Source organism: Lactuca serriola, chromosome 3, assembly GCF_051521515.1.
Source record: "Lactuca serriola cultivar US96UC23 chromosome 3, Lser_US96UC23_V15, whole genome shotgun sequence".
NCBI classification, from domain to species: Eukaryota; Viridiplantae; Streptophyta; class Magnoliopsida; order Asterales; family Asteraceae; genus Lactuca; species Lactuca serriola.
Window position 1 is genome coordinate 16475381 of NC_136410.1, and position 21547 is coordinate 16496927.

At 38.4% G+C, this 21547-nt stretch overlaps 2 protein-coding genes across 2 annotated transcripts; both read left to right on the forward strand.

The window, feature by feature from the left end:
* Positions 1 to 15301: 15301 nt before the first annotated feature.
* Positions 15302 to 16375, forward strand: TIM13 (translocase of the inner mitochondrial membrane 13). The gene is made up of 2 exons (XM_079029307.1): positions 15302 to 15485; positions 16057 to 16375. The coding sequence occupies exons 1-2, from the start codon at positions 15369 to 15371 to the stop codon at positions 16204 to 16206; spliced, it is 267 nt and encodes an 88-aa protein (XP_078885433.1). The 5' UTR covers positions 15302 to 15368; the 3' UTR covers positions 16207 to 16375.
* Positions 16376 to 18459: 2084 nt separating this feature from the next.
* Positions 18460 to 21094, forward strand: LOC145091562 (SUN domain-containing protein 5-like). The gene is made up of 4 exons (XM_079029309.1): positions 18460 to 18872; positions 19186 to 20495; positions 20584 to 20669; positions 20749 to 21094. Exons 1-4 carry the CDS (start codon positions 18698 to 18700, stop codon positions 20975 to 20977), a joined length of 1800 nt encoding a protein of 599 aa, XP_078885435.1. The 5' UTR covers positions 18460 to 18697; the 3' UTR covers positions 20978 to 21094.
* Positions 21095 to 21547: the final 453 nt, after the last annotated feature.

The window sequence follows — 21547 nt, forward strand, 5'->3', positions numbered from 1 at the left end:
TCATCTTGTGAGATCTTGACCTTGGGAAGCTTAGTTTGGTGGTGTAAAGCTTGGAAAAGAAAAGAATAAGAGTGGCAAGGAGGAACTTTGGAGGCCATGGCTTATAGATCTGAGATAGCATCACCTTCTGGAACTCTTTGAAGGTATAAAGCTCACAAATTTACTTATGGCTTCTTAGATCTAGCATGGTTTAGTTTTTCGCCCAAAGGTGAAAGCTTTAAGGCTTAAATCCGATTTCCAGACCAAGGGTTGCCTCCCCTGGTGCTAAATGACTCCCTAGAACAGAAAGTTGATATCTTGGAGGTCCAAATGAGTTCATGCATGAGTTAAGACCTTTTTCCATGGAAATAGATTATGGTTTTTGGACTTGGAGCTTATGTGAGTCATGGAAGCCATAAAGTAAGCAATTTTACGGTTTAAGACATGGAATACGACTTGGATCTAAGTTTGTAGCTTCTGAATCGGAGTATTAAGCAATTATTGGAAAAAGGACTTAACAGGAGGATTACATTGAGTGTACGTGCAGGTATGCCCAACATACTCACCATTTTGCCTATACGCTTAGCGTACATGGGGGTATGCCCCGCGTACTCCGTCTGTATGGATCATGAATTATTGGGTCGTGGTTTGGGGTATGTTTGGGTATTTGGGCCCTAGTGGGCCATCAGAAATCATATTATATGGGCCAAGGAATATATTTTGGGCTTATGGTGAGGCTCATTAGGGGATTGGGCTCAATGTAGAGAATTGGGCCATTAGTAGGTCACTAGTGGGCTTGAGAAGCTTATCTAGTGTTGGGCCTTTCATATTATGGTTTTGGGCCTTAGTCTTGGACCAGATTGGGTTAAGGGTAAAATGGTCAATTTACCCTTAGAAGGATATTGTATTGGGCTAAGTATTATTATGGTATTGATAGTTCGAGAAGCTAGAGGAGCAGCAGTGTGGAGATTGTCAGATAGTAGCCAGAAAGGGGTTACCAACAAAGTTCAGCAGTGCAGGTGAGTTGCCCTTTGTGTGAATGGGTCTACGACCACAATGTTGGCCCATGTAGTTATGAGTAGGAAGACCCCAGGGTTAGCCCTAGGCACTATATGCCAGTATGATGTTTAGGACCATGGTCCATTGTTAGCGGGCAGGTGCCCAAGGAACGGTTTACATGATAGTTTATACTCGTTGTTTGTTCGATACATGTATGTGCCTGGTAGGGAAGTGAGTGTGGGCGAGGTCCCGTATCTCACCTATAGCAGAGTGTGGACGGTGTTCCATATCTCATTAGTAGCAGAGCAGGGGCGAGGTCCAAGGTAAGAAAGGAGTGAGTGTGGGTTGGGCTTGTATCTCATTTTCAGTATGAGTGTGGACGGGGTTCCATGACTCATCAGTAGCAGACAGGGGCGGGGCCCAAGACTGGCGAGGCCTTAGTACAGTAATGAAATAGAGTAGTTATGGTTATGTGTTATGCAGTATGTTATATGTTTGTATATGTTTAGCGGACGGGGCCCATAAACAGGCGGGGCCTAAGAGAAACAGATATGTACATCGAGCGGGGCTCGAAGCCGGGCGGGGCCTGTTGTAGCGGGCGAGGCCTAGTATTTGCAGTATGCAGTTATATGTATTGTATGTGGTATGTTGGGGAACTCACTAAGCTTCGTGCTTACGGTTTTCAGTTTTGGTTTCAGGTATTTCCGGTAGCGGAGGGAAGAGCTCGGGGTGATCGCATGACACACACCATTGATTAGTCAGCCTATGATGTTTTACTCTGATAATGAAAATATGTTTTGGAATTAACACTCTGATTTATGTTATGATTTTATCTATGGTTTGACAATTATGTTTAAGTAATGTTTTGAAAAGAAATTTTTAGTCTTGATTTCTAGGGTCGTTACAAAACTATACCTATTATAGTTTACTAGTATGCTTGTTTGAACCGTTGCTGACTTGAAAAAAAAGACTCAATTATCTACTGAGTTATGCTTGTACTTAAAAACCTAGTTTTATAAACAACAAACTAACATCTTTTTAAAAGAGTTTTTGAATTGATTTTATCACTTACAAAAGCATAAGAAATCATTTAATGTGATGATGATCACAGGTAAAATATTAACACAATACTATTGTGTTCAAATTGTATTCCCCCCCCCCCCCAGAAAATCATTTAAAAACCATTTAAAAGATTGATTATAGTGGTATGAACTCACCTTATGTGGGTGATTCGACTTGAAGATTCGAGTAAGGATGATAAGTTCCACGAATGAAGTCACGAGGCACAAACGAGTCCTAAATGACATATATTGACACATATATGTATATAATTAGTGTTTTAACAACTAACATGCAAGGGAAACAACCTTAGGAACTAGGAATCACTCTCAATAGAGTGTTAGAATCACATGTGATTGATCACAAGGAGTTCACGGTCAAACTCTAGGAGTTCACGGCCTTGGGAGGGTTTATGGCCCAAGATCTTATGAAGGGTTTACCGCCGTAAACCTTTCAAGATCTTGAAGATCTTGAAGATGGTGACAAAGAGTGATGAATCAAGGCTAGAATAAAGGGTTTGTTAAGCATGAACAAGTATGGGATGAGATGCTTACGTTTTGGGAGTGAAATGAGAGCTTTTCTTGGGTGATACTTGAGAAAGAATGGAGTGTTCGTGGATGGAGTTTGGAGAAATGAAGATAAAATGAAGCAATATCTTATATAAGGAGGGTGGTTCATGGCTAGAAGAGTGTTCACGGCCGTAAACCTCATCTGTTGGGTTTTCTGGATCGGGTGCAACCTTCTGATCTTGAGCTAATATTTCAAAACACTCAATCCTTAAGTGTACTAGGCTTAGAACTCATAAGAATGACCCTTAACAAGGCTAAAAGGCAATAGAATTAAGTCTGCCTTTTGGTTGATTGGATTGAATTTACAAGATAGAAATTTACGGGTTGTTATATCATCCCCCCGTTAGATGGAATTTCGTCCCGAAATTAGCTTTCCTAGCAGTACTCCTGGGGTTGTGCTCCTCTTAATGGTAGAATACCCACTCGTAGACCTGGGCAACTTTGCCCTTACGCTCATGATAAGATTCATACTTGGTCCAACTATCATCACCTTGTGTATACAAGTCGTATATAATTAATATTAGTAAGACGGTCGGATGTGCGACTCTTCCTCAGGTCTACAATCAAACAAGGAACAGGAGATAGGGCGGAAACACACATACTAAATCTTCATAATCATAATTATATACCACTCTCGCGTATACACTTAATAGTGATAGGTGGGTTGTATTCGTCCTTAGTCTCTGTGCTTGAACTTGATTTGTTGGACGAGTGGTAGTTCGGGAAGGTCTGCTGAGTATACAGTGGCAATGTTTTGGAGGGCAAGGTACTCCTCACATGAGTACTTTGGGGTTTAGAAGACAAAAGACAATACTGAGGTCTAGGTCGAGTTGTCGTTATGAATGATGAGGGTCTCATTAGTTTGTCGGTTAAGGCGATGGAATTTCGAAATACATGAACTTGGTATGGTGAGGACCACGCCAATCCATGACGAATGATGACAATGGACTCTTTATAGAAACAACTATTAGGTCGATTTGAAAGAAACGTTTGTTATATGATGGTGAATCCCAAGTGTGCTCGACAATGTATTTTGTGTAGACTTTTTAGTGTTTTCAGTCTCCTTGATATTACCACTGCGACAAATCATACCGCGATGAGCGAGTACTAACAATGAAAGTGCTTTGATAACTAGTGTCGATACTTTATATTATGATCATCCTCGGTACCTCTATGATCGTCTGGCATATACCAGTTATGTATAATTAAGATGAATAAGACGGTCGACTGAGTGACTCTGCCATAAATCCACAACCAAACAAGGAGCAGGAAATGAGGCGGAATCACTCACTCTAAGCCTGCAAAATCTTAGTTATGCACAACCCTGATGTACATACTAAGTCATCATAGCTCACCTGTATGGATCTTTAGTTCTCTTATGAATGATGTGACTTGTTCAGACGAGTGAGTTATTATAATTACTTTTAAATTTTCCCCAATTTTTATATTAATATTAATATAAACATAAATCTTTTAAAGAAATTTTTATTTAGAGGACGTACCAAAATATCAAAAGAGGGGTTACTCGTTGCTCCCTTGTGTCTTGTCGTTAGATATCTCCTTCTCCTTCGTCATTTCTCTCTGTTGGGCAGTCTCTCTTGACATGTCCCATTTCACCACATGCATGACATACCTGAACTATACCAACATCGGTGGTTGAAGTGATGTGTTGAGTCGGAGTTCCACATAAGCGAGCTCCTTCGTCATTTCTCTCTGTTGGACATTCCCTCTTAAAGTGTCCGGATTTTCCGCACTTGAAACAAGCCACGTTTACTTGGGGGATTGGTCGTGCCGGCGCCCTGCAGAAACGGACAGTGTGTCCCTTCCTGCGACAATTCGTGCACTGCATCTCTCAGCATGCTCCGTTGTGGTGGTAGGTGCATTTGTCGCACCTTGGAAGATTTCCAGCATGTTGGTTGACAGGGGTTGTAGTGGCAGATGAAGTGCCCAATGTTGTGACTGTTGTTGTGACCGAAGGGGTAGTCACGGGCTATCGTCTCTTGGTAAGACCTTGAGCCTACTTTTTCCCCTTTTTGACCAAGAACTTTCGCTTCTTGTTCTTAGGTTTGTGGTCTGGGGTGTCCTTGTTAGCAGACACTCACAGGTTCCCTTGATTGTTATTGTGATTAGCATAACCGGCACCGCTTCCACTTCTGCTTCCGCTGGCGTTATTAGCATTGAATTGTGCCATGACGGCTGTTACAGCAGCTGTGACCACAACCTGAAAAGTGGTGGAGTCTATCTACATAATTGGTGCCTCACTTGTTGGTTGGTTTCCTCCTTGTGAAGACATGATTCTGTTGCATGGCGAAGAATGATCCCGTGAGCAATGATGGTCATCGCTAGTTGTATTCCAACATATTAAATATACTTAATAATTTCACGCTTTGCTGGACTATTCTTAATGTTTCTGATGACATTCTTGAGATGTGCCCCTGGTAGTGGGTAGAAGTAGGTATTGTACGAGTGATATATAAATTAAGTTATCCTAGTTCCGAGTGTATCTGATTCTGGCTTTCATAGGTTCTGGAAACAATTCATAAAGGGAGTCTATAAAAAATAAACTTTATGAATCTAAAGTGGCTATCCCCGAATGAATCTCTATGAATTGAATATCCGTTACTGGCTACATGAAACAAGAATAATCCTTACACGTAGTGTGAGTAGTGTATTCACTAGCTCACTAAGTCAATTAAGGTTATTATTTATTAGTGTTACGCATAGGACATTTTAGTTTCCTTGGCTGATTCCTCCTTGGAAAAGTCCTCTTGAATCTCTTTTTGTTCCTCCTTGACTCCTTTGCTGACTGCTATGATGGAGTGGTTACATCTATCTGGGTTTGTCGTGCGAGAATGGAAGTGTGTAAAGAATCTATGAGATTAAGTGAAACATTATGAGGTGATCCTTACCGGGTCCTCCTATAATTGTGCAATGTATACAAGTTGTATATAATTTAAGATTAAATAGACCTTCGAATAAGTGATCCTACTCTAACACCACAACCAAACAAGGAACAAGAAGTAGATCATAGATCACAAATTCTAAGTATATAAAATCTCAATTATATAAAACCTTGGGAGTATACACTCCGGAATTATAGACCTACCAGAAGGGTATTTTAAAATTTTCACATATGTTATTTATATAGTGCCTAAAATACTCCTATAGTATTTTTAATGTGATGAACTTGGTATGTTTTAAACTTGTTGTTGTCTTATAGAATCATAAAATACTCCCATAGTATTTTAACTTATTGTTATGATCTAGAAATCCTTCGTATATAGAGTTAGGTAAGTTTTAAGACTGTTGCAACACCACATCACTCCCAAACACATGTTGGTCATATCTCAAATGAATATAGTTGATCATGCTAAATTGATCCCAGACATGATTACATAACTGTCCAGGTTTGCCCGCAATGTTCAACCTTTAAATACTTTTGTTCTGATCTTCTTGTGATATTTGTTCTAGTATGTATATATGTAAGCATGTATGTATACTTTTATACAATGTTGTTATATTTTAAAATATACTTTTCGTCAAAGCACTTCGGCCCCATTGCATTTATAGTTGTATATCTTTTATAGGTTGATATACTTATTTTACTATAAACAAAGCTCTGATACCAATCTGTCACACCCCCAAACCAGAACGGTAGAAACGTTAGGGGGCGGATGATGTCATATGCAGTATCACAACACATGCATCATAGTAATCAAAGTAACAAACAACCATTGCGTTAATATTAAAGTGTTTACAAAATATGTGATTCGCAAAAGATTGACTCTAAAACTAAATAACAAAACAAGACATGAAGCTACTATACTCCATCTTCTGAATCTCAGTGCGCGTACCTGTCTACTAGTTTCCTGAGAATACAAGTTATTTTGAAAGATTAGATCAGCATTTAAGTTGGCAAGTTTATACGTATTTAAGTGATGAAAAGTAAGTTCTTTAGAAAAGTTCGCATTTTCCTCCAGAAAATCCTATATTTTCAAATTGGGTGAATGACAAGTAAAAGTTACTCTACAATTCCTTCTATGAGTACTAAATGGATACAAGTTATATACAATCCAGGGTAAACAGACAATCGATTGTGTGAATCTTCCCTAAGCCCACAACCAAACAAGGAACAAGAAATGAGGCGGAAGTCACACATCCCATTGTTTGTTAGATCTTCATTGTATATAAACCTGACGTATTCATTTGGTACATACGGAGTTAACTGTAATAGTTGTTATATTTGATGAAAAATTCTTTAAGACAATCATATATTTCCCTTAGTAAAAATGGTAACCACAATAGTTCCTTCTATAATCACTTAGTTTATACTAGCTATGTATAATCTAATATCGAACAGACAGTTAAATGGGTGAATCTGCCCTAAGCCCACAACCAAACAAGAAACAGGAAGTAAGGCGGAAAACATACATCCAACTGCCTATCGGATATTAATTATATATAACCCTGATGTATAAACTAAGGTATTATAAAATTAACCACTAAAGGTCCTTTAAGTTATACTGGTTTAATAAAATGAATTAAACCTTTTACTGATAAGTTTCTAGTTTAGCCAGCCTACTAAATGTTCTATCTGAAATGTATGTTTTTGTACTAGAAAACGATATATTGAAATTGTAAGCTATGACCTGACCCATACCTGATATTCCTTATGATTACTTGGTGTATAGAGTATATATATATATATATATATATATATATATATATATATATATATATAACTAAGATCAAATAGATAGTAGACTGGGTGAATCTGCTCTAAGCCCACAACCAAACAAGGAACAGAAAATGAAGTGAAAAACACACATCCTACTGTATGTCAGACCCGATTAATATATATCCCCAATGTATCTACCGAGGAATCATAAAGTTAGCATTATATGCCCCCTTCTAATTGAATGTTCATGTTACTAGGAAGTTATGTGGCGTTGTTCTATTTGTTAGGAAGACTACTAGAAGTAATGAAATCCTATACTCTAAACACCTTAGTCGACACTGTTGTGAGTTTTGTATATATTAATATGTTTTATTTATTATTGTCTGATACTTTGTAGATGTACCCTTTATAAATAACATCCGGTACTTTGTAGATGCACCCCATATATATATATATATATATATATATATATATATATATATATATATATATACTTATACGTTTTATATTATCATATTATGTTACAAACAATGAGTTAATGATACGTTCCCTTCCTAGGTTACTGGGAGTGTAAAGTATAAATTTGTGAATCATGATTTGTTCCTCTGTTCTAGAATATAGTATGTTCCTTCCTGTTCTTTCTATAGTATCTTCTTTCATTTTTCTAGTTATAGTATGAACTGAACCCCTAAACTATACCTATTATAGTTTACTAGTATGCTTATTTGAACCGTTACTGACTTGAAGAAAAGACTCAATTATCTACTGAGTTATGCTTGTACTTAAAAATGTAGTTTTATAAACAACAAACTAACATCTTTTTAAAAGAGTTTTTGAATTGATTTTATCACTTACAAAAGTATAAGAAATCATTTAATGTGATGGTTATCACAGGTAAAATATTAACACAATACTATTTTGTTCAACTTGTATTCCCCCCCCCCCCCAAAAGCATTTAAAACATTTAAAAGATTGATTATAGTGGTATGAACTCACCTTATGTACCACCTCGGTACTCTCCATGACTCTTTAACTGACCTCACCCCAACAGATTGGGGTCCTACACTTCCTCCCGTAGAGCATCTCGATGGGAGGTCGGTCTATGCTCGCGTGATAGTTGTTGTTATACAAAAATTCCACTAACGGAAGATACATATCCCAACTCCCTCCAAAATCTAATACGCACGCATGCAACATGTCCTCTAGAGTCTGAATCGTCCTCTCACTCTACCCATCCGTCTGAGGGTTAAAAGTGGTACTGAATTGAAGACGAGTACCCGTCTCGTCATGAATCCGCTTCCAAAACCCGGAAGTGAAACAAACATCTCAGTCTGACATAAACGACACCGACACTCCATGACGTGCCACTACCTCGCATACGTAGATCTCGACTAGCTTCTCAACCGATATACTCTCCTGAATCGGGATGAAATGAGCACTCTTGGTTAACCGATCCACGATGACCCATATCAATCCACTCCACGTGCAGTATTGGGAAGATTTGTGATGAAATCCATAATGATATCTTCCTATTCCCACACGGGAATATCCAATGGCTGCATCTTGTCGTGAGGTCGCTGGTGTTCGACCTTAACTTTCTTGTAAGTCAAGCACTGCTCCACATACCATGTTATGTCCTGCTTCATGCAGGGCTACCAATAATCAGGGCGAAGATCCCAATAAATCTTCGTCCCCCTGGGATGGATGGAGAATATCAACTTGTGAGCCTCATCCATCAGAACATGGCGTACACCGCCCCAGTAAGGAACCAACACCCTCTGATGTAGGGTCAACAACCCACAACTGTCATAATCAAATGATGCCACCTGACCTATGATCCGCTCACACTTTTGGCGCTCTTTCTTCATACCCTCGACCTGCGCCTCCCGAATCCATTCCAAGAATGGAGTAATCACTGTCGTCCTCAGACGTATATCCTAAATCGGAGCCACAACCACCTTACGTCTAAGTGCATCGGCCACTACATTGGCCTTCCCCGGGTGATAAAGGATCTCGCAGTCATAATCCTTCACCACATCCAACCAACGACGCTGCCTCATGTTCAGATTCGGTTGATCCATCAGGTACTTCAAACTCTTGAGGGCGAAAACCACAGCCCCCATCACCAGATCATGCGCCCGATAGTTCGCTTCATGAGGCTTCAGCTGCATCGACGCATACGCAATCACCCAACCCCGCTGCATCAGCATTGCACCCATACCCGTGATCGAAGCGTCATAGTAAACCATGAAATCGTCAATGCCCTCCGGTAAAGTCAGAATCGGTGCCTCGCACAACCGTTGTTTGAGAGTCTCGAAAGCTACCTGCTGCTCAGGCCCCCAGTAGAATATGACCGACTTCTTGGTCAGTCGGGTCAATGGAACATCAATCTTGGAGAAATCCTAGATGATTCTCCTATAATGACCTGCCAAACCAAGAAAACTCCAAATCTCAGATGGAGACCTCGGAACCTCCAACTGCATCACGACCTTAACCTTGGCCGGATCGACCAGAATACCCTTCTGGTTGACAGGGTGCCCCATAAACTGCACCTCGCACAACCAGAACTCGCACTTGGAGAATTTTGCAAAAAGTTTCTCCCTCCTCAGTGTCTCCAACACCTCCCTCAGGTGCTCTTCGTGCTGCTCCTGAGTCTTAGAGTAAACCAAGATATCATCGATGAAGACTATCACAGACCGGTCCAACATCGGTCTGCACACACGGTTCATGAGATCCATGAATGCGGCAGGAGCATTGGTAAGCTTAAACGGCATCACCACGAACTCATAGTGACCATAGCGAGTCCGAAAGGCTGTCCTCTGCACATCGTCGTCCCTGACTCACATCTGATGATAACTCGATCGTATATCGATCTTGGAGAACCAAGACGCACCCTGAAGTTGGTCAAATAAATCATCAATCCTAGGGAGGGGATAACGGTTCTTCACCGCCACCTTGTTCAACTCCCGGTAGTCTATACACATCCGATGTGACCCGTCCTTCTTCCTCACAAACAGAATCAGAGCTCCCCATGGCGAACTGGTAGGTATGATAAATCTTTTATCTAACAGCTCCAGAACCTGTGTAGACAACTTCTGCATCTCGGGAAAAGCTAATCGATATGATGCCTTGGCTATCGGAGCCGCTCCAGGAACTAGGTCAATCCTGAACTCTACATGCCTCTCTGGAGGTACTCTAGACAAATCCTCCGGGAACACGTCCGGGTACTCCCGTACGATCTGTATATCATCCACGGTCGCCTTACCCTTATCCCGGGTATCCATAACATAGGCAACATAACTTGCATAATCATGTTGAAGGTAGTGCCTAACTCTCGCTGCTGAACACAAAGTCGGCCCATGCTGCGGCCTCTTACCCAGAATCACCAACCCTCCCCCACTTGGGGTCCTAACTCGTACTAGCTAATGCTCGCAATCGATCATTGCCCCGTTGGGACTTAACCAGTCCATACCCACGATAACCTTATTCCCTCGCAGGGGAAAAGGGACTAAATCCACGGAAAACTGCTCATCAAACAACTGTAGTGTACATCCCTGGTGAACCATCGCAACCCGAACGGTCCTATCATCCACTATCTCTACATCAAGTGGACATTCAGCTCCCCTGGAGCTCCAACAAACCGTTTGCTCAGCGCAAGCGATACAAAAGATCGGGTAACCCCCGAATAAAATAATACCAGAGAAGATATATTGTTCACAAGGAACGACCCTATAATAAAACACATAAACATGAGCAAGAATCAATATAAATAAAGAGATAAGGAGAAGATATATACCCGTCACAACATTGGGAGTTGCACGTGCCTCCTCCGTAGTCAGCTGAAAAGGCCTGCTCCTCTCTTCCCTTTGCTACAGGAAGTACCTGAAACCAAAACCGAAAATTGTAAGCACAAAGCTTAGTGAGTCCCCCCAAACCACCACATACCATACGCATAATCACATAATCACATATAAACATATCGTGGGCCCAGCCTGGCATCAAACAATGTCCGGCATCGGGCCTGCCCGACATCGGACAGAGTCTGCCATTGGGCCCTGCTCGGCATAGAGCAAAGCTCAATATATATATATATATATATATATAAACTTATTAACATATACACGTAGAATAATCACATAACATATGCATATAAACATTCCTCAGGCCCCGCCCGACATCAGACCGAAATCCGGAAGCATACAAACATTAATTGGGCATTTCCCGACATTAGACCGTAATCTACAAACATATAACACAGACACATGCAAGAATCATAAAGACATAAAGCATACAAACATTCCTTAGGCACCACCCGACATCAGATTGAAATCCGGAAACATATCAACCTACATCGGGCGCCGCCCGGCATCGGACCTTAGTCCGGAACATACTAACATAACTATACGGGCCGGCATTGGTGCCTTCGATCCGTTCATAATGGAGGAAAACTCACCTCGCAAAGCTGAATGCAAAATCTCACGGTGAGGAATCTCTAACGGTTGCCCCAACGACTCCCCGAGCTATCATTACCAAAATAACACTTAGTCAAAAACCAATAATCCTTCTTAGTGTAACACTTAGTCAAAAACCAATAATCCTTCTTAGTGTAAAATAACCATTTTACCCCCAGTCTAATTTGGTCTATGACATAGGCCCAAATCCATAACATGAAAAGCCCAATTCTAGTTAGCTTTTCCAATCCCATTAATAGCCCACTAATGGCCCAATATTCTAAATTGGGCCCAACTCCTCAGATGGGCCTTCCCTTAAGCCCAAAAAAATTCTTAGCCCATCACAGCTGATTGTTGATGGCCTACTATGGATCAAAATAGCAAAGTCCATGGAATGGTCCAACCCGAGCCCAAATGACGAAAAACCCTAATCCAGTGAGTGCGCGAGGCGTGGCTTGTACGCTGCGCATACGGGCTTGTACGCCCAACGTAATACCCTGTTAAGCCATAATCTCCAAAAAGGCTTAATCCCTTAAGACCTTAAGCTCCAAACACAGATCTGAGTCCAATAAAGTGTCTTAACCAATAAATTCGATTACTTGGTGGCTTGCAATCCCCCAAATGGATCCAAACTTGAAATATGGAAACCTAATTCCATAGAAATGACTAATACTCACGCATGGTAACATTAAGACCTTTTCTGTCTCTGGGACTTAAATAGCACTAAGGGTGGCAACCCTAAGCCTAAAAATGGGTTTGGAATAATAAAACTCCATTCTTGGGTCCAAAAGGTCCAAAACCCCATTACAAGAGATCTAAGCATCCATGAGGCAAGTTTTGAGCTTTTTACCTCAAATGAGTGCTAAATGATGATGATGTCTCAGATCCTTAAGCTCAAGCTACACAAGTTCTTCTTCACCAACTTCTTCTTTCTCCTTCCAAGCTCCAAGCCAGTAAAATGGACTTCACAAGATCAAGATCACACAAAAATGAAGAAGGTTAGGTTTCTAGGGTTTATGAGTCAAGGAGGCTGGTAAGGAGGCTGGGGTTTGGGACATCATGATGTATTAATATGGCCTAAACCCTAAAAATTAGGGTTTTGAGTCAGCTCGCGTACGCTGCGTGTGCGTGCTTCAACCCCCCACATCCAATGCTGCCACTACGCCCCGCGTACGCCAAGATTATGCCCACCGTACATCTTCAGTCGGCCCAAACATATAACGACCCACTCAATAAGGCCCAACTCAATAATCCAACATTAATCTCATACTCCAATAATTAATTACAAAAATTAAATAATTAGCATTACCTCAAGTCACGAGTGTCATATATATATATATGCTTATGGTTTCAAGATAAGACTCATGCTCTTCTCTAGAATCCGTACAACGGTACCTAACATACTATTGCATTGATTGGTTTTTCATCGGTCAATGATTTATTATTTGAAAATAACAATTGATTTTTATTTAACTTACTTTTAGCTAGATTATAATATGGTGTTCGACACAAATTTGAACATCATATACTACTTATAACATAGATTTGTGTGAAAAATGGATTATATGAACGATAATAAGTTCAGAATGATGTTAACTTCATTATTTTGTGGCAAAAAGTTGGTTATAGACAACTTTGATCCTTAGTTTTATGAAACTTAATTCCGTTTATTCCTATTCATAATTGAACCAAGAAATTTTCAGATTTTTAATAAAATAGTAAGAGTTGTAGTAAAAAATGGAATTTTTTTATAAACTTAACCAAAATAATTAAACATTTTTAGAGGTAAACAGTTAAAAAAAAGTTGATTTGAATTTTTTACCTGCTAATAACGACTTTGCTAACAAAATAAAATTTAGAATTTTTTCATAAACTAAACTAAAATATTGGAACTTTTTATTATTATTAGACAAAACTTCAAAATGGTCCATGTGGTTTTGGAAAATATCAAGTTTAGTCCCTAAGTTCAAAAAACCTCACAGATGGCCCCTGTGGTTTCAAAACTTTTAACAAATGGTCCTTTTCGCTAACGTTGTTAGATTTTGGCCGTTAAGTGAATGAAATTTCTGTCTTTTCACTACCATAGGGACCATTTATGAAGTTTTGTCTTATTTTAAAAATAATAACAATAATAATTATTATTTAATATTAACTCTCTCTCTCTCTCAACAAAAGTCAAACCCCCAGCAAATTGTTCTTCAACCTAAGGAAGAACGATTGATCATGGTTTAATACATGCTTTCTAACCAGATTACAATCACCAAAATCAAATTACAGTTACCATAGAGATCAAATTATAGTTTTTTCTAAGCATGAGATATTAAACCTAAAAGCAACAAAGTGGGATCAATCAAAGAGCGTGAAAAAGAATCGAAGTGCCAATGCCCTACATATCCTGAAGAAGATTCCAAGTGTCGATTCCCTAGGCAGGATGACAATCACGTCCGGTGAAGCTCCGATTCAGGTGAACCGACTCCAAAGGTTGTTATCGAAGAACGGGATGGAGTATTCTCCTTGAAATAGGCTGGATTCCAAGAGGAGAGAGTGTCAAACGGAGCAATAATTTACTTGATCCATTGGCACCAATTTCACACTACAACTAGTGGAAGCATTAAAGAACTTAAACACATATCAAATCCGGGTAGGCGCACTCCTCTGTTTCTCATAGCCCCTTTATCTCATTTGGCCATGGATCTGCCTTCACCCCTCTTGCACCATCGTTCTACCTTTCCTCTTCTTCACTTCACACTAGCGACACCACCTACCACCGAACCTTAGCAAAAATCAACAAAACAAATAGATGAACTGAAAATCTAAAATCCCTAAATTAAGGTTCCTTTACTCCAAATCAATTAAGTAATTCATGATTCGATCTGAAAACGCAATTCATACTAGAGATTTTAGAAAAGGAAAAACGAGAATCAATATAATCCTGTGGATTTGTCTATGTATAAATGGGTTGTACCAAGTTATCCTTCTCCTAATGTGCTTCCAATTGTATATACACTGTTGAAGGATGAAGATTTTTGTTTGAGTAATCGGTTGGGTTGTGGGTTTGATGATGGTGGTGGGATCGATTTCTTCACCAAAGAATAGATATAGCAAGAAAAGTATTTGGGACCAGTTTGCTCTTATTGGTGGGGGGGGGGGGGGGGAGAGAGAGAGAGAGAGAGAGAGTTATTATTAAATAATTATTATTTTTTCTTTTTTTTAAAAAAAAATAAGACAAAACTTCATAAATGGTCTCTGTGGTAGTGAAAAGACAGAAATGTCCTTCACTTAACGGCCAAAAGCTAGCAGCGTTAGCGAAAATGACCATTTGTTAAAAGTTTTGAAACCACAGGGACCATCTGTGAGGTTTTTTGAACTTAAGGACTAAACTTGATATTTTAAAAAACCATAGGATCAGTTTTGAAGTTTTGTCTTATTATTATTTTTGAATATTTCTCCTTTTAAACTCCCAATATTTATATCGCAAGATATGTTCCACAATCGTCATTCTAATTAAAAAGAGGGTCTTAAACGTAAAATACGACAGGGTTTTAGGGGTAATAAAGACGAGCAGAATTCACAAACAAAAACTAGGGTTTATAGATACATATACACCGGAAATAGCAAAAGATAGACACATAAATGGATTCATTCTCGTCGCCGTCGAGCTCGTCGCCGTCATCTCAGATGTCTACCGAAGACTTCATGGATCAGCTTAAAGTTCAACTTGCTCAGGCCTATGCCGAGGAATTCCTGGAGGTATTTCCATATCTATCAATCTCATTATATGTGTATGATTTACATTGAGATACAACAGTAATTGTTTTCTTGTGGAATGAGTGTTGATTCATAGGCTACAGTGGATGAGTTTAGATTCATCTTTGTTGCGCTTGTTATTACCAAAAAAGTGCTCAATTTGGGAGATTTTAAACATAGATCTGTGTTGCCAATTCTCACGTTCTCTCAATTTATATATGATGCGATCTAGGATGGAAAATCCATGGAGACTCATGTATAAGTTGCTTAGATGTATTACTTTTAAACGAAATCTTAAGAATCAAAGAATAGCCCAAAACCTTTTAGATGTGATTAATCATTTTAGTGTTAGTATGAACTATGAAGGATGAAACACTCAATTTCTCCCAAGGATCGCTACCTACAAACAGAATATTGCACAGCTTAAATTGGTTTGGAGTATGATTAAAATCTTACTTACTATTTGGTTGCTTCATTTGGTATCCAGAGTTTTTCATGAGTAAATCAAGGTTTTTTTAAGTTTATAAGATAGCTCAGAATTTTGACATTTGATGATTTTTTGTTTGGGAAACAGACTGTTCGGGGGAAGTGCTTTGACAAATGTATCACTAAACCAGGCAGCAGTTTGAGTGGGGGAGAAAGCAGCTGCATTTCAAGGTGTGTGGATCGCTATATAGAGGCCACTGGAATCATTAGCAGAGCCCTTTTTAATTCACAACGCTAAAACAACCTTTTTTTAAACATAAGATTCATGTTTCTTAGTAGGAAAGTGATTGATGATGATATGCACTCTGTTTTTTTATTCAACTAAGTTTTTTATTTATGTATTTGGTCATAAAGTGCATGTTGAGGCTTTAACTACACCATATTATGAATGGATGATTTTTCATATACTTTTTGCTTGTTCTTATTATAGCCTTTTATAGGATCAAAATGGTTGTTGCTTTAATGACCTTAAGTTTTCCTATACTTTTTGCTTCTTCTTATAGCCTTTTATAATGTTTCTGGAGAATGAAAAGGAATTTGTATTTTTCTCCAAGTTTTAACTTGGAAAGATAACAGGATTGAGATAATTGAGAAATGTCCAAGTGGAAAAAGGAGGAAGAACATCAAAGAGACTGAATAAAATCACATAAAAGACAGAATTTTTAACTGTTGGATCTACATACCCAACATCCAAAATTGATTTTTTTTTTATCTTAAAAAAAAAAAAAAAAAAAAACTTGCTTAAGTAGACCAAGATGAATCTGGTTTGCATCTTCGAGGGTTGTTTTGCTTCTTTTTCCTTGTAATGTAATGACAAGGCCATGAGTTTTGGCATATGTACAACACAAAACCCATAAAACCCACATGTGAAATTTCAAACCCCTTCAGAAGAAAGAGTTCACATCTGTTCTTTTTGGCAAGTTTGTAATAGCAAGGTTTTATAATGAGTTTGTGAAGCTTGGAGGTACATTGAATCGAATGAATAATGGGGAAAAGAAGCATGTATTGTCAAACTAAATGTAAAAAATTAGTGTGAATTTTGAATGAACCAAGAAAAGACCAAAATGTTACGAATCCAACATCATATGCTTTTCTTATTCATCTGGAATTGAGGTCGAAGCTTTGTGTCAGCACCCCAAGAGAGAGAAATACACATACAAATATGGCTTTTAAGAATTATGATGGGGTTGCATAGATGCCAAGTCGACTAAGAAGATGATTGGATAATATACCATCTTGTCGAAGTTCTAACATTCCTGATGAAGGTTGAAGTAACAAAAGTGGTGAAGGAAAAAGAAAAGGAAAACCCAAATTAGTAAGGTGGTAGAGTTACAGCATACGTCGAAGACTCATATTAGATGTTAATTTGGTCCTAAAACTGATTGGACAATAAAATAATACATTTTAATCGGTAATATTGACTTTAAGGAGCTATGATGTGCAATCAAAACGGTAGTAACCAATGATATACATATGATATAGTTGATTATTCATATAGACATGTGAAGCCACTAACAACCATAACTTCATAAGATATAGACATTGTATCTGTATGGTCCTGGTTGATAGAATGACATGCAATTTTCTTGAAAAGTTCAATAAATCTAACATGGCATTTTTTTTCGAAATTTGTGGCCTAACATGCATTGGCCAATGCATATGGAAGGTTTATTGTTCGAGTCCTTAAAGTTTCAATTTTAAGAGTTGGCTAATGGGTAGGAGAGTTATGCTAAGGAACCATAAGAGATAATAATAGTTCATAATTATATCAATTACTTTGTTTGTTTTTGTTGAACATAATTTTCTTAGAGAAAATTTATACGTTATTGGGTGTTTGTTTCTCAACATATAACAATGTCAAGTGGTTTTTTGAAATCATCCAAATCAATAATAGGCTTGAAATTTACCTTGAAGCATGTGATGCAACTGCAAATCAAAATGATTCCTGTAATTTAGTAATTGTGAATAAACCCTACAAACTTTTTTATAAACTTAACTTCTTTGAGAAAATCTAAAGTCATCCGGTATGGAGACTTTTTCATACGTATCTATCCTACGTGGAGATACTTTTTACTAGTGAACACCACACTAAAACCTAGTGGTTGTCTTGTGGAGTGGTTGCCTTCATGGGCAATCACAGAGGTGTTAGAGATTGACTGTGTCTATCTCTCTCTTCCTTCCTTTTCTTGTTCACTACACCATCCCAAAGCTAGTGGTGGTGATCATGTGACATGTCATTCATGTTATCACAGTGAATCGTCTAACCAAAAAGGTAAAAAGAAATTCAAAGTCCTACAAAAACTGAAAATGATATGAAAAGGGATTTGCACAATAAACTTAATGACTCTCTCTCACTCCTGAAATTTTTGGTTCCTCGGACAACAAAGTGTAAATCCATGAAAAGAGAGGGGAATTAACCAAAAATGGTACTAATTTTCAGTTTGCACCCTTGTAAGCTTGAGGGTAGACATAACGTGTCGTCATTGTAAGGCATGGCTTGCAAATCTTCATCGTGAATTCTTAATTAGAAAAACGCGGCCATAAGTGAGTCGGAGGAGGAGAGAAGGAGACATGGCCTTAACCTTAAGCAGAGCAATATATTTGAATGAGAGAGAGCGAGAACGAGAACGAAAACGAGAGGAAAGAGGGTCGCTTCTAAAACCTACAACAGAGTGAACGTCTCCCGTCTACTCTTATGGGTGATCATATAACTGTGAGTTTGATGAGAGATGCAGAAACCCATCACCCCCACAAATGTCAATTTACACACCAATAATTATCTTTTATTCCAAGAGGAACAACACGACCAAAGCTTTTTCAAGCTCTCTTTGCCTTTAATGATCTCATTTTGGTTACCTTTTCTGCTTGTCCTCTCTACATTCGGCTTCAATCATGGCAACGAAGGTCTCATTCTTCCCTTTTTCTGTTTTCTACTTTTCATTTCTACCGTATACTGCTTAATATTATGAATTTGAAATGCCCATTTCTTAATTTGAAACTTACGTCGCATTTTAACAACCCTGGTTGCCCTAATTTTACCGTATCTTTTTAGCCCTGTACCGTATCTTCATCGTGTGAATTCTGAGATTCTCATTTGTTAAATTCAGCTTAGTTTATTTACCCAATTTGATATTGGCGTCGTTTTATTTCATTTTCAAATTTTCTTCTCTAGGGTTTTCAATGATTAATCTTAATGTTGTTTATTCACCATTTCCAGGGAATGTAGATGCATATAATAGGAACTTAACTAATACTAATACTAATACTACTACACATCCGTATATGAAAGAACAAGATCAAAATCATACAGATAGGGTTCTTTTAGAGTTCAATGTATCCGATTCTGGTGCTGCCTCTCATGATCATAATAGCTCTGTAGATACCGAAAAGAACCACGTTCAGGGAACAAGTCCGGTTGAAGAAGTAGTTTCAAAAGTTTTAGGTTACTCTGCATTAGTTTGTGAGAGAGAACTTCAAGATAGTTACATGGAAAAGAAACAAGAAGACATCCAAAACGGAAGGGCCCATCTCACATATCTTGATCTTGATGAGTTTAGAAACAGCACACAGCAAGATATTGGTTTAAATGGTGCACCAAGTGGGTTAGTCAACATAACCCATAGGCTCGAGCCAGATGGAACCGATTACAACTATGCATCTGCATCTAAAGGTGCAAAAGTTTTAGCACACAATAAAGAAGCAAATGGAGCAAGCAACATCTTGGGTTTAGATCATGACAAATATCTAAGAAACCCATGTTCTGTTTTGGAGAAATATGTTATCATTGAGCTTTCAGAAGAGACTCTTGTTGATGCTGTAAAGATTGCAAATTTTGAACACCATTCTTCTAATTTCAAACACTTTTCATTATCAGGAAGCTTGGTTTTCCCAACTGACATATGGTATCATCTTGGAGATTTTGTTGCTGAAAACGTTAAACATGACCAATATTTTAAGTTGCCTGAACCCAAATGGGCTAGATACTTGAATTTGACTTTAATCAGTCATTATGGGTCAGAATTTTATTGTACACTAAATGTAATTGAAGTATATGGGGTAGATGCAATTGAAAAGATGCTTGAAGATCTTATTGTGACTTCAGAAGAATCAACAAATCCTAATTCAACTGCATCCCCTGCATCACAATCTACAGGTCCCAAAAAGGGAAATATTATTGATGGTGAAAAGGGAAACATTGAGGCTACTAGTAAAAAGATGGAAGGTGTTGATGATGGAAAAAGGGTTGATGATGATGTGGCAAAGAAATCCCTGAGTGTGACTAAAATACCTGAACTTGTAGCAAAAGGTAATGGAAGAATGCATGGTGATGCTGTTTTAAAGATTTTGATGCAAAAGGTTAGACTACTTGAAAAGAACTTATCTTTATTGGAGGATTACATTAAAGAACTGAACAAGAGACATGGGGATGTTCTTCCTCATCTTGATGTTGAGCTTGTGAAATATTCAACACTTGTGGAGAAAACAAGAGCAGAAATCAAGGAGCTTTTGTTATGGAAGGCGACTATGGTACATTCTGTTGTTTTAATTTTTTTTATAAGTTTTTAAAGTGATGAACTTTATTATAATAAAAAAAACTTATATTTATACTTATCAGGAAAAGGAAATTGCTGACCTGGAGTCGTGGAAGGCTTTTGTGTCATCCCATCTGGAGTCTATTGTGAAAGAAAACGCCATGCTCAGGTTAAAAAAGATAACTTTTTTTTTTTCTTTTTTTTTTTGTAGTATAAAAAAGTAAAAAAAAATGATTTACTGTTTCCAGGCAAGCTATTGCAAAGGTTGCTGGTGATCAAGAAAGTCTGGACAAGGCTGAGCTTACTGTGTTGAGTGTGAGTGTTTCTTTTGTTGTTGCTGCCATCTTGAAGATTGTTTCAGACAGACTCTGTAATAATTCATCTGGACATTTCAAAACACAAAGGGAGGATAGAAGTTGGAAATTGTTGGTTATTACGTGTGTTGTCACTGGGGTCATTGTTTTTAACCTGTATTGACCAAGATTAATGTACTATTATTCCACATCAACAATATTGAACCCATAGAAATGTTACATTTTAGAACAAGTATTGTATTGTACTGTATTGTATTGTTGTAGACTTGTAGTTCTTTTAGGCTGCGTTTGGTTAGCTGCAAAGGAATGGAATTCGAGGGAAAATGATTTCAATTCCCTCGAATTCATGCGTTTGGTTGGACTTGGAGGGGGAAAGGGATTCTTGAATGAAATAAATTTTCCACTATATGGAAGAAAGTGAATTCCTTCCAATGTTGGATGGAAAACTTTCCTTCATGTTAAGGAAAGTGAAAGATTATAAAAATACATTTTTTACTTATCAGAAAACCAACACCCACCACTAGTGCTACCGACCACAAACCGTCACTGTCACCGCCACTTACCACCATCACCATCACTAGGGATGAAAGTGAGTGCAAACCTGGAACCGGTTAACGGGATTTTATAGAACCGGAAATCGACCGACACCACCACCACCACTACCATCACCCACCACTACTGCCACCGTAGACACCACTTCCGCCGCCACCAACCCTACCGCCGTCACCACCAC

What these genes read in the sequence shown, in the direction of transcription:
- LOC145091562 (XM_079029309.1), top strand. Translation starts at nt 18,698, where the DNA reads ATGCAGAAACCCATCACCCCCACAAATGTCAATTTACACACCAATAAT. An exon ending in CTTCAATCATGGCAACGAAG is followed by an intron (nt 18,873 to 19,185) that starts GTCTCATTCTTC and finishes CACCATTTCCAG; the next exon opens with GGAATGTAGATGCATATAAT. An exon ending in AAAGAAAACGCCATGCTCAG is followed by an intron (nt 20,670 to 20,748) that starts GTTAAAAAAGAT and finishes TACTGTTTCCAG; the next exon opens with GCAAGCTATTGCAAAGGTTG.
- TIM13 (XM_079029307.1), top strand. Translation starts at nt 15,369, where the DNA reads ATGGATTCATTCTCGTCGCCGTCGAGCTCGTCGCCGTCATCTCAGATG. An exon ending in ATGCCGAGGAATTCCTGGAG is followed by an intron (nt 15,486 to 16,056) that starts GTATTTCCATAT and finishes TTTGGGAAACAG; the next exon opens with ACTGTTCGGGGGAAGTGCTT.